We start from the raw sequence: 15,183 nt of genomic DNA on the forward strand, positions 1-15,183 counted from the left end.
ACGTCCGGATGTTAGCTTCAACGACCCACGTAAAGTTACTTTTTCTTGTGGTAATTGGATTTGTGTTAATTCTTTCATTCCTTTATGTTTGCGATAATTCGGCATGTGTGGGTAGTTGAAGCTAACGTCCGGACGTGTTTGTTTAATTTTTAAATCGACATTTACGTCCGGACGTTAGCTTCAAGTACCCACGTAATGGTATTATTTCTCATGATTGATTTTTTGAAAAGGACCAACGGGGAGGTAATTCTTATTGCCAACCAGCATTAATTAAGCAATTCACCTATCTACCCGTCTTTATCTCCCAGTTAACTGCTCGTAACCAACCAGTCTCTCGTCTCACTCAGAGACCCGCAATCTCAGCCAGCACGCCAGGAACCTCCTTGCGGTAGTCCCGCAGGACCTGGGCCATGCCCCAGGCCATGTCCTGCTCCGCCTCGGGGACTAGCGTACAATACGTACGCACCATGCCAGGAGGCGTCTTGCCCGCGCTGATCGACACCTCGAACCACTCGTACCAAGCCGGGTACAAGTCCGAACTGGCGGCAGTCGACGGCAAGTCCGCGTGAATGATCAGGTAGTTCGCCTTGCCGCGCAGCTCCGACGCGCAGTCGGTAGTCGTGTTCAGCACGCATCCGCCGCGGTTAGCTGCATGCCGACGGAAGTCCTGCAAGGCAGTCACCTTGTCGTTGTCTTGCATGTCGGGGTGCGCGAGCCAGAGGTCGGTAGGAGGTAGAGTAGCCTTGTACAGGCTGTGGGCTGCCGCGGCCCGCTCGCTTGTCGACCACAAGGTGGTGGCTGTGGCGCCGTCGTGTTGCTGCTGGATGACCTCGTACGCCTCGCGGGCCAGGTGACTGACGGTTGTGTTGTAGCTCTTGTGGAAGCGGTATGTAATATTGGGTATGTCGTCGGCCGGGCAGCCCGCGGAGATGTGGTAGAGCGGCGCCGGGGTCAGCATCAGCGACTGCATGGCGGTGAGGAGCGCGCCGTGGTTGGAGCCTCGGTCGGAGGTGACGAGCAGCTTGTAGTGCGTGCCGTAGGCCCTGGCCGTCTTGCCGATTGAGCCGTGCACGGGGTCGAGGACGCTGGGTGGGAGGTAGTGGGAGAAGTCGAGGGCCATTTCCTCGAATTCGTGGATGGCGACGAGCATCAAGCGGGACCAGTCGATGCGTCCGTGGCTGTCGGCCCTCTCTAGTTTGCCCGGCGTGGCGAGCATGATGTCGATGCCGGTGGTCAGGCTGTCAACCTCCTTGCACACAGTATTCTCCCATGTGGAGATGCCACCGATCTTGATCCTCAAGTCGTGCTTCCTCTGCGCCAACTCTACTAGATAATAGTGGAGCTCGAAGAAATAGTGGTTGGTCGGAAGGATGATCAGGGCTTTTGGAGCAATGCGGGAGGAGGGAGATTGACTGAATCTGACGACAAAATCGACGACACCGATGGCCAAGGCCAGTGTCTTCTCGAAATCTGTACAAATTTTTAGAACAGGGTGTTTCAATCGACAACGTGATCGGAGCTTACGCGACCCAGAGCAGACCATGACGTTCTGGTTCATAAGGTAGGGAAGTGTGTGGACGGCCAGAGGTGTCAGCTGGTCCTGGAACCTTTTCGTGGACTCAAAGAGCGCCTGAAGATTTGCGCGAAGCTTGAGGTTCCCGACGAGCGAGTCAGCCGGCCAGATGCTATCATCGCTAGTAGGCTTGGGTGCATGCCAGGGAACATAGTATTCGGCGATGATGTTCTGCTGGGGCGAAGTGGAGGGGGACTGCGGATCGGACAGCTCTAGGCCAGCCAAGCGCCTTCGATAATCGACCAGACCGTGCCAGATACAGGCCTTTTCGAAGACAGACAAGCTGGAGAGTCCGCCATTGATCCATTGTTCGGCGTTTCCCAGGAGGCGTTCAAAGCGAGCGGCGGCGTTCATGCTACCATGTGGATTGCGCTGGAGCATTTCGCTGGCACCCATGACGTCGGTATCTTGGGATAGGCATCGCAAGGTATCGTAGATGGCGCTGGGGATAAGTGTGGCATCGTTGACAATGTAGTCGTCGGGCGTGAGCATTGGGTGCTGCACCTCTTCGACGCGACCGTCGTGCTGTGTCTCATATCAGTATGCGCGGCGACTACTGGTGCCGTGGCAAATGAACGTACCTGAGCTTGAAGCGACATGATTCCGCGCGAGGTACACGAGGCGACACAAGGGCTGAAGTTGGTGGCGGAGGTGTTCCGCGGTGGAGGAGGAGTTTTAGTTGCGGAGGGTGGGCGGGTTGTGCGCAAGATATTTTGATATTTTATGCGCCAGCTCCTTCCCACCTTAGAAGGCGCGGAAAAGTGAATGACGTAAGTTCCCGACATTAGCTCGTTTGACTGCGTGATGGGAAACTTCAGATAAGTTCTCCGCATTGCATGGGTTACACATTAATGCGCAAAATGTAGGTACCAGTTGTCTCAACATGCTTTTTAAGCTATCTATCCCTTGGGCGTGTAGGACACATTGAGACTATGGAGCGCTATAGAAAAGAAAATGAGTTTCAGCTCAACCTCATTGGTCATGAATCCCAGTAGTCGTGAACCCATCAGTCATAGTGCTCCGCAGAGCCGCTCTTTATGCAGTACCATCCATCGGAACCTCCGTGATAAACAAACCTTATCCTGATCTTGAATCCAGTATCCACCAACTCCGCTCATTCGCAATCGTGTTTTTCGTTATAAGTCGTTTTCTCAGAATCAGTCCGTCAGTTCGAGACCTTCACTCCGCCTCAACCATCTCCTCCACCGCAGGCGCGAAATCCCGGACATCGAAACCACCGCCATCCTCATCCATCTTCTTCTCAACCTGCTGACGGTCAGGCATATCCTCATCCGCGTCCTGGCCACCAGCACCATCCTGACTCTCGTCATCATCCGCCTCAGTCTCAGTGCCCTCCTCGAAACCCCATCCCATACCCGGCACGAACGACACCTCATCGCTCCTCCTCCAGACAACCGCCTCGCGCGGATCAACCCACGTCGCCTCGGTCCTCTGCGAACCAGGAACCAAGCGCACCCAGTACGCGCGGCCGTCGACGCAGCGGCGCTGCTGCCAGCCAGGCGGGAGACGCAGGGCGTTGAACGCGGCGACTCGGTTCTGCTCGTTGTCTTCATAGTCATCACTGCCGCTGAGACTGTTGTAGCCGACGTCGTATTGCGGCTGCGGGAAGCCGGCGGTGAAGTAAGGTGCCGTGGGGGACGTGTAGGGAGTGGATGTCTGGCCGGCGCGGTGCTGCATCATGGGGCCGGTGTGCAAGGCCGGTGGTGGACGCGGTTGGTGGTGCTGGGGCGACGGCGGCGGGGGAGGGGGGGAAGGAGGGCGGAGGTTGGTGGTGGTGGTGTTGGTGAGGGAGACGCTGTTGAGCCTGTCTTCGACTTCGGCCAGCATGGCTAGGATCTCTGGGTCCTTCGCGTAGTCTTCTTCCCTCTTCGCGATTAACGGCTCCGTAGCAGCCTGGCTCTTGGCGCCCTTGTCCTGGCTTTCCGTGGAGGACGTGACGGCGCTGTCGACGATACCGTTGGTCACGGTCTCGGGCCAGATGGGCTTCGGCCTGTATCCGACCACGACGGCGCCGTAGCAGTTTCTCTTTCGGAGAAGCGCGTGGCACGGGTTGTTCTCGACGACCTCGCTCTGCATGTCGTTGGCCGGATTCTTCCATCCCGTTGCCGCGCTGCTCTTCATCGCCGGCTGCTTCGATCGGCCCTCCTCGGCCTTCGACACCTTCGTGCTGAACCCCAGCAGCGCAGCAACCCTATCATGCTCCACGCCGCCCTTAGCCGCAGCCGCCGCCAGTCCCCTACTCCCTCCAGCAGCAGAAGCAGCACCCAGCGCACCACTACTCTCCGCAGCAGCCGCCATACCAACTCCCCCATTAACCTCCCCGTCCCCATTCGCCAACGGCGCCCTATACCCAAAATACGGATGCGCCGCATGAAACCTGCACACATCGTCCCCGTAATACGGCACCGCGCCCCTGACCACCCCTCCCAGCGCCACATCCCCCGCAAACCTCTCATCCGCATACGGTCTCGGGTGCTCTCTTCCCTCCTCCGCGAGCTTCCTCATCGCCGCCATATCCGCAATCATGCTCGTCGTCCTTGCCTCGCGCTCGGCACCCAAATCGCGCGCCAGGGCCTCGCGCAGCGCCGGGTCCATGGGCAAAGCGAGAGGGTTGAGCGGCATGGCCAGCCCCGCGGCGTCGAGGTGGTGGCGGTGCGTGAGGGTCCAGCACACGAGGAGGTGGCGGAGCGGGCTGTGGTGCGGTTCGAAGGCCGGGCCGGTGGTGCACGTGTAGGCGAGGGCGAGTTCAGAGGCGGAGGGCAGGATCTGGTTGCGCGTGCAGTAGGAGATGGTGGCCGTGAGGATGTCGTCGCGGAACTGCGGGTTGTGCAGGGTTAGGCCGAGGGTGTAGGCGCGGATGAAGTCGCGGAGGTGGTGGGTTCTGCGTGGCGGTGGGGTGTTAGTGGTCGTGTGGGGGGTTTCGAGGAGGGGGGAGGGGAGAAGGGAGAAGAGAGGGACGTACTCTTGGGTCACTCGGCCAAAGTACAGCCACTTGAGGAAGATGACGGCGGCGTTGCGCCAGCCGGCGGGGAAGACGATGTCGCGCGGCGGACACTTCAGCAAGATGTCCTGGCGCAGCTCGGACAGCTCGCGGTGGACGAACAGGGGCTGGCCGCCGTCCTCGACGACGATGGTGTTGACGCCGTCGTAGTGGCACAGGTAGGCCTTGGTGCCGGGGCGCGTGACGCGGATGGGCTCGGGCGTGGCGTAGTGCGGGTGCGTGTTGGAGTAGCTGCCCGGGCTGAACATGCGCAGCGCAGTGCCGCGCTTGCGGGCGGCAGTGTCGTGCTCGTCCCTCTTGCGGCTGCGGCTGCAGTAGTCGAACCAGAAGTCGCGCAGGTTGTGCGGGCCGGCCAACAGCTCGTTCAGCGTGTCGGGCGTGCCGAAGTGGACGTAGAGGTCGACGAAGAGGGTGCGGAGGGGCGCGTTCTTCTCGGTGACGTTGGGCGTGTAGGCGTGGTTGATGCAGACGTTGTCGGGCAGCAGCTTGCAGCGCGGACCGGGCCGCGTCGCGTTGGTTGCGATTGTCTCGATGATCATGTTGGAGAACCTGGTTGCGCCTACCATGTCGCCTAGGACCCAGGCGTCGACGAGGTCGGGACGGTCCTTGACGTTGGCCCAGCTCAGCTTGAGCGGTCCGCCGTAGACGTAGTCGAGGAGGAGGTGAAAACTGCGCGGCGTTACCGTCGGGAGCGACCAGGAAGTGATGGCCGGGCCAGTCTCGAGGACGCGCGCAAAGTAGAACATGTGCTGGACCATCAGGTCGGCGTGGATGGAGAATATCTCCTCTTCCTTGCCCACTTTGACGTGGACGATGCGCTGGAACATCTGCGACATGGTCACGTCGCTGGGAGCCATCTTTGCGGAAGCCTTGGTCGAGCCGATGAAGAAGAAGGAAGAGGTTCAGGGCGGGCACGCGGAAGTGATCAGTGATATTGGTCGTCCATGTGGACCGTGCGTCGAAGGTGATGGTCAAGGTATTCCATGACAGCTGAGCCCCAAGTGCTGCTTGTGACCAGGTATAACACCTCACCTGGCTTCTCGAGCTAGGTGAGACTTAATTATCTCACAGTCACCGTGAATTGTCGTTCCGGGACCTCGTTCTGCTTCACCGGGTATTTCAACTTTGGGCATGGAGACACTGCTGCATATTCCTATATTTCGCAGCAGAACAAGACATCTGCTTCAAATATCCCATCTATGAAGAAGCTAGTATCTTAAGAAAATTACGAAAGATCACCATAGTCTGCTTTCAAGTCATTGTGGTTGAATCCAGTCAAGTGTTGCCGAGCCAGATTGCCCTGCTTTCTCGCACCCACAACCGCAGTGATGCTGGGTATATTTTCCGGCTCGGAAAAGGTGGAGTTGCTGGATCGACAGGAATCCGGTTTCCATCGCGTATCTTAGGGATTGTTAGGCGAGATTGCTGGAGAGTATAACACCAGCTCGTGGTAGGTTGTCCTGCGTGACCTTTAGAGGCGCATCATTTATATCTAGCAGGTCGGAATACTGTGCCATGCACCGCCTCGGTGAATGACGTAGCTGCCGAAACTGGCGCAGGGAAGCTGCCTGAAGCACGTGCGTGGATGGTGTTAAGCTGCCGGCCGCCCGCGCCCCGACCGCAACCTCTTCCTCTTCCTCACCTTTCTTCCATCCTCGCTCATCGAAACTTAGGACGAGCCTCAAAGACGTAAGTTTCCGATCACCTCTGTACTGCCATGCGCTGACACGCCCACTTTCGTAGACCGCACGCCGGGCGCCATCATCATGGACGCTGCCGGCGACTCTGAGCGCAACGATGCCGCTTCACCCTCTTCTCCCATACCTGCTGGTCCTCACCATGCCGCGTTGAATCGACAGATTTCAGGCTCAAAGAAGTCCGCGCTCACCCGTACCCTCGACTGCGACCCCGATCGCAACGAATTCACCATAGCTATGGAATACCTTCACCCCGAGAAGTTCGATTCGTCCACCATACCGGATTCAGGCACCGCCGGACAAACTGCCAGTCAGTCCAGGTTGAGGATCGAGCAAGAGGTTGCCATGATCTTCGAGAGCCTCTCTCCCGACCTCGACAGTCATCTTCGCCATGCCGAGCCTATCGAGCCTACTAAGCAGCTTGATGATTCTGAGCCTGAAAGCCACGACATGATAACAGCCACCGTTTCAGCACCTTCTATCGCATCTTCTTGTCATGTGGAGCCTTCTTTGGATGAGTACACCGCTCCGTCCTGCGACAATTTCCACATGCGCTGGCTCTGTGAGGAGCCCGAGGATCCCGTTCCATACATTGAGTCCGCTCCACTTCGGAAAATGACGGCAACAGACTCTTCCTCAGGCGAGAGTGCTTTGCTTGAGTTCTTTCTGCAGGATCTCAAGTGCTCGGTATGCGATCATGGGTTCTCTAAGACACGCTCCGGCTGGTTCTACTGTAGACAGTGCTCAAACGGTACTTTTGTGCTCTGTCGAGCCTGCTATATGAACGACGAGTGGTGTCATGGAGATACGCACACCTTAGATCAATGGGTGTTTCCCGTTGACGATCAAGAGCTCAACATGCCCGAAGAGTACATCCCGGAGTTCTTCTTCTGTGTCGAGAAGTCAATCCGTCGCTTTCGGTCTGCACACACGTTACCTACATGTACCACCTACTCGTTGCTCAGCCCTGAGGATTCAGTCTTGCTTGACGAGGAGCGGCTGCAATACAAAGGCAGTGTCATGATCACCGTGCTTGACTTTACAGTACTCTTTTCAGTATCGCGATACTTGTTTGGACCTGTTCGTTCGGCGGTACAGCTGACCAAAAATCTCCAAGACTTGAGCATCACCGGTTTCACCGATATACAGGTGGGCATACTTGAACTCTTCCAGAAAACAGAGTGCGATGATATCGATGCTCTAGTCTTTTCTCCAGTGAACAGCGGGAAGTCGACGGCAGCCTTGCTAGGCTTAATCATGAAAGCCTCTATCAAGAACGACAAGTCAGCCATTGCCTACATGTCCCCGGAAGATTTCGCTGAAGTGCAGGGACGGAGCTGCAGAGCACCCTTCGCCATCATCGTATGTCCGACGCGGGACCTGGCCATCGAAATCTTCAAAAGAGCCTGGTACCTATGCTACAACACTAACGTCAAACCCGTACTCTCGATTGGCGGCAATGACGATCTCACCGTTGGCGACATTCTCATCGGCACCACAGGAAAGCTTAACCGGATTGCCAAAGATCGAATGACAGGACCCGCTCAATACGTTGTAATTGAACAAGCTTCCGACATGCTTCAGGATGGTTCGCGGAGAACTCTTCATCGCCTTCTCTACGAGAATGGCGCTGCTGACTGCAATACCAAGTTCAGGTGTCTTTTCGGCGACGAAGACTTCACTGAGCACACAAGGGAGAACTACGAAAAGCTCGTTGGATCTTCGGCATGGCATAATCCAGAATCTCCAAGATTTGTCACCGAAAGTTTCGAGCCTGAGGTGTTTCCCGGTGAACAGGTTCACCAGCATTTCTTCAACGTCGAGAATCATTACATGGATCTTGTCAGCAGACTTACAAAGGCGTTGCATAGGAACGATAAGGTCAGGGCTGTTGTCTTTACGAAGACCACCGAAGACTGCGATATCCTTGAGGATCTACTCTCCCGCCGACTTGATGATGGGTTTCGTAAAGTCAGGGCGAGGGGCAACAATATGAGTCCACGCCAGCGAGAAGTTAACGTCGAAGCTCTGAGGCGCGGGCAATGCCAGGTCCTGATCACCACCGGAAGTCTTGCCTTAGGTGTGAAGATAATTAACGTGACTCACGTCATCCACTTCACGTTACCTCGCGACGAAAAAAAGGACAAGAGCAAACTCTTCGTTGAGTATCTCCAGAGGAACGGCATGGGAGGCCTCTCGAATCACAAAATCACGACATGGGCTTACTACGATGAGGAAGATGAGAAATTGTTCACGTATCTGACGAGGCACCTACTGGAAGTGCAGCAGGCTACATCGGAGGTAGAGGTGTTGGAGAAGTTCTACAATGGCGAGACTATCATGCCGCATTAGGCTTCTATCTCAGACTTTGATACAGAAAGCTACTCAATAGAAACAACAGACAACGACTAAACTCAACGTGGAGCCGAGTGGCTTCGGAAAATTAAGTAGAAAAATGAAAAACCGCGGAGGTTTATCGAATATGGATGGTGATTTTGGTCGTGTATGCGCTCATGACTTGTGGCATTTCCCCGGTCGTCAATACCATCATCCCGTTCCTGAACACATAAATTTATGAAATAGAGAGAGGTACTACAGCCGAAAGCTAGCATTTTCTCTTTGTGTACACACGCTTATCCAATTTCGTGCCATAGGTACTTGAAGCTATCATCCGAACGTGAATGTAAAATAGTTGTACATCTTCGTCCGGACGATAGCTTCAACTCTCTATGCAAGTCAAATATTGTAAAGAAAGTTGCGAAATGCTATTTCTTCTTGTCGTCCACCCTGGCCTAGAGCATCATAACCCTGTGCTGAAGCATTGCTATTGTTCATGCTAGTCTTTAGCTACAAAGCCCATCTGTAAGTGAAATGATAGTCAGCCGGTTCACAGTTCTGCCCCTAACTGATGCATGGACATTCTAAATCCTTAACGACAAGTCTGACTATTTACTACGTATACCAGTAGACACTGGACTCTACAAAAGGCAAGCAGGCATTATTACTGATGCTAAGTCAAAAACAAGAGCGATGCGCAAGACAGCCGTACAGTATTACTGCATGAATGATATTCCACCACATGAGCGCCTTCCACGAACAGGGCGCTTAAAACAGGGTGAAGAGCAGACCAAGACCGGCAATCAGGACACTGGAAACGGTAGTCTTGCTAGCGGCGCCTTCGTACTGGACGGGTGTGGGAGTGGGCGTAGGAGTAGAGTAGGGAGTTCCGATCGCGCCGTAGGTGACGCCGCGAGCGTATCCGTAGTTCGGGCCACTTCCGGCACCGGCGGGCGGGGTGGCGCCAACACCATCGACCGTGGCCGTGCCAGCGGGACCGCCAGCAGGAGGCGTGGGCGTGACAAGAAAGCTGCTGGTGTAGGTGACCGCAGTGTCGCATCCGCAATCCTCGCCTGAGTCGGAGCTGTCGCCCGAATCGTCGCTACCAGCATCATCGCCGCCTTGATGTAATCGTCAGTATGAATCCGTGAAGTTAAGGGGAGTTTTCACATACCGGAGGAGCTACCTTCCGCGCTTCCCTCGCCGGGAGGAGTACCGTAGCCAGAACTAGCCTCTCCAGAGCTCGAACTGCTACCAGCTCCGCCTTCGATTCCACCGCCGATCGAACCATCAGCACCAGCTGAACCTGTCAGGTCATCAGTTAAGAACAATTGGTTGAAACTGAACTATCATAACGTACCGCCAGCCTCGCCTGAGCTCTCTCCAGAGCTTTCACCGGATCCCGAGCTGTCACTTGATCCGCTGGCGCTACCTTCTCCTGAGCCCGAGCTGCCTGCTTCGCCTTCACCGCTCGCGCCGCCTTGAAGCTTTCGTTAGAAAACGAGTTGGTCGAAGAGAGGAGACTTCTCAAGAACATACCTTCCGCAGAGCCACCCAGGCCACCGCCAATGGATCCACCGAGGCCGGCGTCACCTAAAAGACTTGGTCAGCAAAAACCGTAAGAGTTCTGATCGAAAGAGAGGCTGCTCACCACCAACTTCACCGCCGGCTCCACCCGAAATGCCACCACCAATCGATCCACCAGCACCTGCAGAACCTGGAAAGACGTTAGAGCATCTCAAGAAGCTTGAAATTCGATAACTTACCACCAGCCTCGCCTGAGCCATCGCCTGAGCCCTCACCCGACGACTCTCCTGAACCTTCGCCCTCCCCCTCGCCGCCAGTCGAACCGCTCACGCTGCCTGGTTAAAAAGATCAGTAAGGCCATCATCAGGAATAGCGCATAGCCGACGCACCTTCACCTGAGGCGGAGCCACCCGCTTCGCCCCCGGCTGAGCCACCAACGCCCGCAGAGCCACCAGCACCTGCAGAGCCACCAGCACCTGCAGAGCCACCAGCACCAGCAGAGCCACCGGCGCCCACAGAACCGCCAGCACCCGCAGAACCGCCAACGCCTGCAGAGCCACCGACGCCAGCAGAGCCACCGACGCCAGCAGAGCCACCGACGCCAGCTGAACCGCCAAGGCCGGCATCGCCTGGATTACCGTTAGTACATGATCGAAACATTTGTCTTGGGATGAGTGCTAGGCTACTCACCACCAATGCCCGCCCCGACGCCTCCAGAGGCTGAGCCTTCACCTCCCGTCTCGCCGCTCACGCTTCCTAAAAGAGCAATCAACATGTGGTTGTGCAGAAAAGGAGCACAGAGACGGCTTACCTTCACCTGATGCTGAGCCTCCAGCCTCGCCGCCTGCGGAACCTCCCAGACCTGCTGAGCCTCCGAGTCCCGCTGAACCGCCGAGTCCCGCTGAACCGCCGATGCCTGCTGAACCGCCGATTCCTGCATCACCTAGAAAATCAGTCAGAAAAGTGAGATCGTTTGTCTTTGGGAGATCACAACCCACCTCCAGCACCCGCTCCCGCCCCACCTGAGATCGAGCCGTCGGCGCCCGCATCGCCTATACGAACGTTGTTAGAAGGAGTGCTGAGATGATTTCAAGGAATGAAGCAGCTTACCGCCAACGCTGCCTCCCAGGCCTCCAGAGACGCCACCACCGACGGAGCCACCCAGTCCAGCCTCGCCTAAACAAGATTAGTCAGATTTAACTTTCTCAGAGCTTTGGAGACGTGGTTTTCTTACCAGAGGCGGATCCTGAGGCATCTCCGCCCAGGCCGGCATCTGCTTCGCCTTTTCATTGGGTCAGAAAGACCTCGGAAGTAATGAGTGAATTGTGGAAGCTTACCGGATGCGCTTCCGTCTGCACCAGCGCCTCCCGAGATGCTTCCATCTGCGCCAGCACCCCCTGAGACGCTTCCGTCGGCACCAGCACCCCCCGAGATGCTCCCATCGGCACCGGCACCCCCTGAAATGCTTCCATCAGCACCGGCGCCGCCTTCCAGAAATCAATCAGTCGATGGTTCCATCAGAGCGTGACAAATGCAAACACTTACCAGATACACCGCCAGAAATGCCACCACCGACACCGGCGTCACCTAAAGTTCTTATCAGAATAATCCATCGAATCACCAAGCTTTTGAGACGTACCACCAGCTCCAGCGCCTGCTTCGCCTATTCAACAGTCAGCCAAAGTCCATCGAAGCCAGCCAGAAAAAGAGCGGGGTATCAGTTCAACCACATACCAGAAGCAGATCCGCTCGCCTCTCCCTCTCCCTCACCATAACCTTCTCCCTCTCCCTCGCCCTCGGCACTGCCATCCGCTCCCGCTCCCGCAGAGCCACTGCCCCCGATGCCTGCATCCGCTCCACCACCAATGCTCGCATCGCCACCGACACCCGCACCAACTCCCGCGCCACCACCGACGCCCAGCCCACCATGCGCACCAGCCAGGCCCGACAGCCCGCCCGCGATATCGCCAATCAGGCTGCCCGCGGCGCCGGCGGCACCGCCTAGCCCAGCACCGACGTCCGCTCCGACGTTCGCGCCCAAACCAGCTCCGACGTTCGCGCCGCCAGAGACGCTGCCGCCCAGGCTGGCGTCGCCGGAGATGCTGCCATCGGCTGAGCCGGAGCCAGAGCCGGAAGCGGAACCGCTGAGCAGGCCGAAGGTTGGGGTGGCGCGGACGGTGCTGGCGGTGGTGGCGGCCATGAGGGAGATGGCGAGGAGGTTTTTGGAGTAGACCATTTTGAATAGATGTAGATGTTAAAGAGATGTCGTTGAATGTAGTGTTGGTAACGATAGGAGAGTTGTTGGGAAGTGTTTTGGAGAAATGGAACAGCGAAGCCTGGCTGTGTAGTAACGATAGTAAAAGGGGAAAAGGCGAGTGTACCAGTACGTGAGAGGGAAGTGAGAGTGGGTTGATGAACGAAAAGCTACATTTGCAGCGAGGTTGCTGTGGTAGATATACATGTGAACTGAAGTTTGCAACGCCGACTGAGATGTCACCACGGCCACACTGTCGTCGAACCAGACCCCGCCAGGCCTGCTGGCCGGCCACGAGCGGGTTCGTGCTTCGATGGAGGCTACTTCGATGGTGTTGTGGATTATTGTTTCATGTACCGGGATGGTGTTGTCGTCGTCGAGCGGGTTTGGCGACCTAAGGGCTCGCCTGGTCGATCGCGTTGCCTGTTCGGGCAAGGCGCGCCCCTTGGCTGAATCTTATTCCCGTTTCAGCCGCCTCGACCTCATCAAACAACTGTCATCGTCTTTCCCCTTCCAGCGACCCCTTCGACTAAAATAGCCTCTGCTAGAACAACGCACCTAGAGCTCGTGATTGCCGCAGGCCGAGGCGGCCTCGTCCCGGTGTGCCGAGCACGGCCGCCGTCGTGGTGGCATGGACCATTCTGCGCCGCTGAGCTGCACGACCGCTGCATCAGATCCCCCAGGGTTACTCCATCCGGGAAGACTTTGGCTGCGGGTAAACAGAATCTGGCTTGCGGCTTTACTATTTCTGGCATTGTCCCTGGCCTCCCCTCCCGAGCTCCGAGAGAAGGCCCTTCTTTCTTTGGAAACATCAAACAGAGCCGCGGGCAAAACTGGCTTCAGGAGGCTTTGGTGCAGAGTCTCTGGATGCCTCCGTCTTTCGGAGAGAGCTTCCCTGAACGTCAGTGGCTGCGAGGTGGGGGAGCAATACGAGCTTTGTTGGACGCTGCCAAGCGCACAGTTCATGCGCTCGCCGGGTCCACGGCAGAAGCTGCTGCAACCATGAGAGCATGGACGACTCTCTGGCTAGGGTACATGCCTACACCACAGAGAAGAACGGCGGGAAGATTCTTCTTCTGTGTTTCAAGGCAGCGTCCGCGTTCCCTGTGCTCTCCACCATCTTCTCAGCAACTATCCAATGAGCACCTCCAATCCGCACGAGTGAAACTGGAATTCTCAATGAGTAAAATCGATGAGGTTCGGTGAGTCTATTTTTGCTTCCAAATGCTCCCGGCTCCGGCCAGCTGGCTCTCCTCTGTCCTGCATAGCCTAAATTCTCAGGTCCCCACAATGCATACCAGGCACACCTTGGAAAAGGGGTGTAGTCACATAGATCAACTCCGTATGAAGTTCTCGTCGACCTGGGGGCACTTGCCGAGATTTCCAACTCCAATACCCGAGAGCAATTCCAGCTCAGCCGCTTCCGATGCCTAAATCGGATGTCGCTGTGAAGAGCCAACACAAATGCTCTACTCACATACGTAACAAATAAGTGATGCTGCAAATATTTCTTTGATTCGAGGCTCAAATGCAATTATTATGAATTTTTATGTCAAATTTGGTCAGATCTTCTTAACAATAACGTTCCTTCTGACATCGTTGTGCGTCATTTAGTTACGGGATAGCTCTGCAGTGTCCTTTCGTTCCGCTTACAGTCGCAATACATTCTCCAAATCTTCTCTCAGTTTCTCCGCATATTCACTATCATCTTTGCTAACCGTGTCCTCGTGTCGTTCCAGCGCGTCACGGAACAAGATTTTAGCTTCATCGTATCTGCCTTGGGACTGGCGTAGCATCCCCATGTCATAGATGACATATGCCTTCGCCCAACAGTTCCCAGGAGTTTCCTCCGTCAAGAGCTCCAGAATTCTCTGGTAAAGGTTTTCAGCAACCTCAAATTCCCCAGTCATGTGATTACTACGCGCGAGACCAAACATGAGGGACAGAAGTTTAAAGTCTCCCTCACCGTATAGTTCTTCATATTGTCCTTTTATCGAGCTTAGTATGTCTCTCGCTTCTTCATATCGCTCTTGACCAAAGAGGTATATCCCAAGACCGTACTTTGCGTCCAAGGTTCGCAATCCATTTTCCCCATCAATACTTCTCCAAGTGTCGAATGCTTTGCGAAGCAGCGCTTCTGCTTCATTGAATCCTCCTAGATTACGGCAAACCTCTGCTCGAGTTCGCAGGTCTGTGTGTAAGTCTGGATGCCGTGAGGGTAGCCTTTTGCGGTCGTCTTCGAGGCTGTCGAGTAGCATCTTGGCAGCTGCACAATCCCCAGTTTCAGCTAATAGAAAAGCCAGAGTTGTCGTGACTGAAAAAGCAACCTCTTTATGAAACGTCTCACGCCCATGAGTATTCATAAACCGTAAAGCCATCTCAACTGTTTTGCGCTCCAAGCACCAATCTCCTCGATCGGAGGCGTAAGACCCGACTGCGACGATTATCTGAGCCCAATCCTTGAAAGCATCCCCGTAGGGTGGTGGCTCGACGTCGAGTTCCACGTGTGTCACCAGCTGCTCACAGAAATGCAAGGGCTCGAGCTCAGTGTGGAGTGGAAACTCCTCTGCGAGTACTTGAATGCTCAAGTATTCCCACTTTTTGTCCTCCTTGAGGTCCTTCAGCCAGGTTCGAATGGCAGTCCGTACCAGAGAGTGCATCTGTAGCGCAGATCCATCTATGCTAATCGAGACTAAAGAGAAATCTTGAAGAAAGTGGACGTCCTCTTCAAACTCCTTTTCATTGTTGGATATTGGGTGTTTGCAATGGACAT

At 55.7% G+C, this 15,183-nt stretch overlaps 4 protein-coding genes across 4 annotated transcripts; 1 reads left to right on the top strand and 3 right to left on the bottom strand.

Annotated features, from left to right (window-relative positions):
- Positions 1-343: 343 nt before the first annotated feature.
- LTHEOB_3106 (uncharacterized protein) lies at positions 344-2,172 on the bottom strand (the record flags this gene model as incomplete). The annotated part of the gene is made up of 3 exons (XM_035511993.1): positions 344-1,470; positions 1,525-2,098; positions 2,155-2,172. The coding sequence occupies 3 exons, from the start codon at positions 2,170-2,172 to the stop codon at positions 344-346; spliced, it is 1,719 nt and encodes a 572-aa protein (XP_035362999.1).
- Positions 2,173-2,752: 580 nt separating this feature from the next.
- Positions 2,753-5,452, bottom strand: LTHEOB_3107 (uncharacterized protein; the record flags this gene model as incomplete). The annotated part of the gene is made up of 2 exons (XM_035511994.1): positions 2,753-4,475; positions 4,557-5,452. 2 exons carry the CDS (start codon positions 5,450-5,452, stop codon positions 2,753-2,755), a joined length of 2,619 nt encoding a protein of 872 aa, XP_035363000.1.
- A 909-nt stretch (positions 5,453-6,361) lies between these two features.
- LTHEOB_3108 (ATP-dependent RNA helicase ded1) lies at positions 6,362-8,644 on the top strand (the record flags this gene model as incomplete). The annotated part of the gene is made up of 2 exons (XM_035511995.1): positions 6,362-6,979; positions 7,034-8,644. The coding sequence occupies 2 exons, from the start codon at positions 6,362-6,364 to the stop codon at positions 8,642-8,644; spliced, it is 2,229 nt and encodes a 742-aa protein (XP_035363001.1).
- Positions 8,645-9,397: 753 nt separating this feature from the next.
- Positions 9,398-12,392, bottom strand: LTHEOB_3109 (uncharacterized protein; the record flags this gene model as incomplete). The annotated part of the gene is made up of 16 exons (XM_035511996.1): positions 9,398-9,750; positions 9,804-9,935; positions 9,990-10,109; positions 10,169-10,222; positions 10,281-10,346; positions 10,396-10,491; positions 10,546-10,785; positions 10,847-10,912; positions 10,968-11,099; positions 11,155-11,208; positions 11,267-11,332; positions 11,391-11,438; positions 11,494-11,613; positions 11,702-11,743; positions 11,796-11,819; positions 11,891-12,392. 16 exons carry the CDS (start codon positions 12,390-12,392, stop codon positions 9,398-9,400), a joined length of 2,115 nt encoding a protein of 704 aa, XP_035363002.1.
- Positions 12,393-15,183: the final 2,791 nt, after the last annotated feature.

This window comes from Lasiodiplodia theobromae (genome assembly GCF_012971845.1).
Source record: "Lasiodiplodia theobromae strain AM2As chromosome Unknown scaffold_8, whole genome shotgun sequence".
NCBI lineage: Eukaryota > Fungi > Ascomycota > Dothideomycetes > Botryosphaeriales > Botryosphaeriaceae > Lasiodiplodia > Lasiodiplodia theobromae.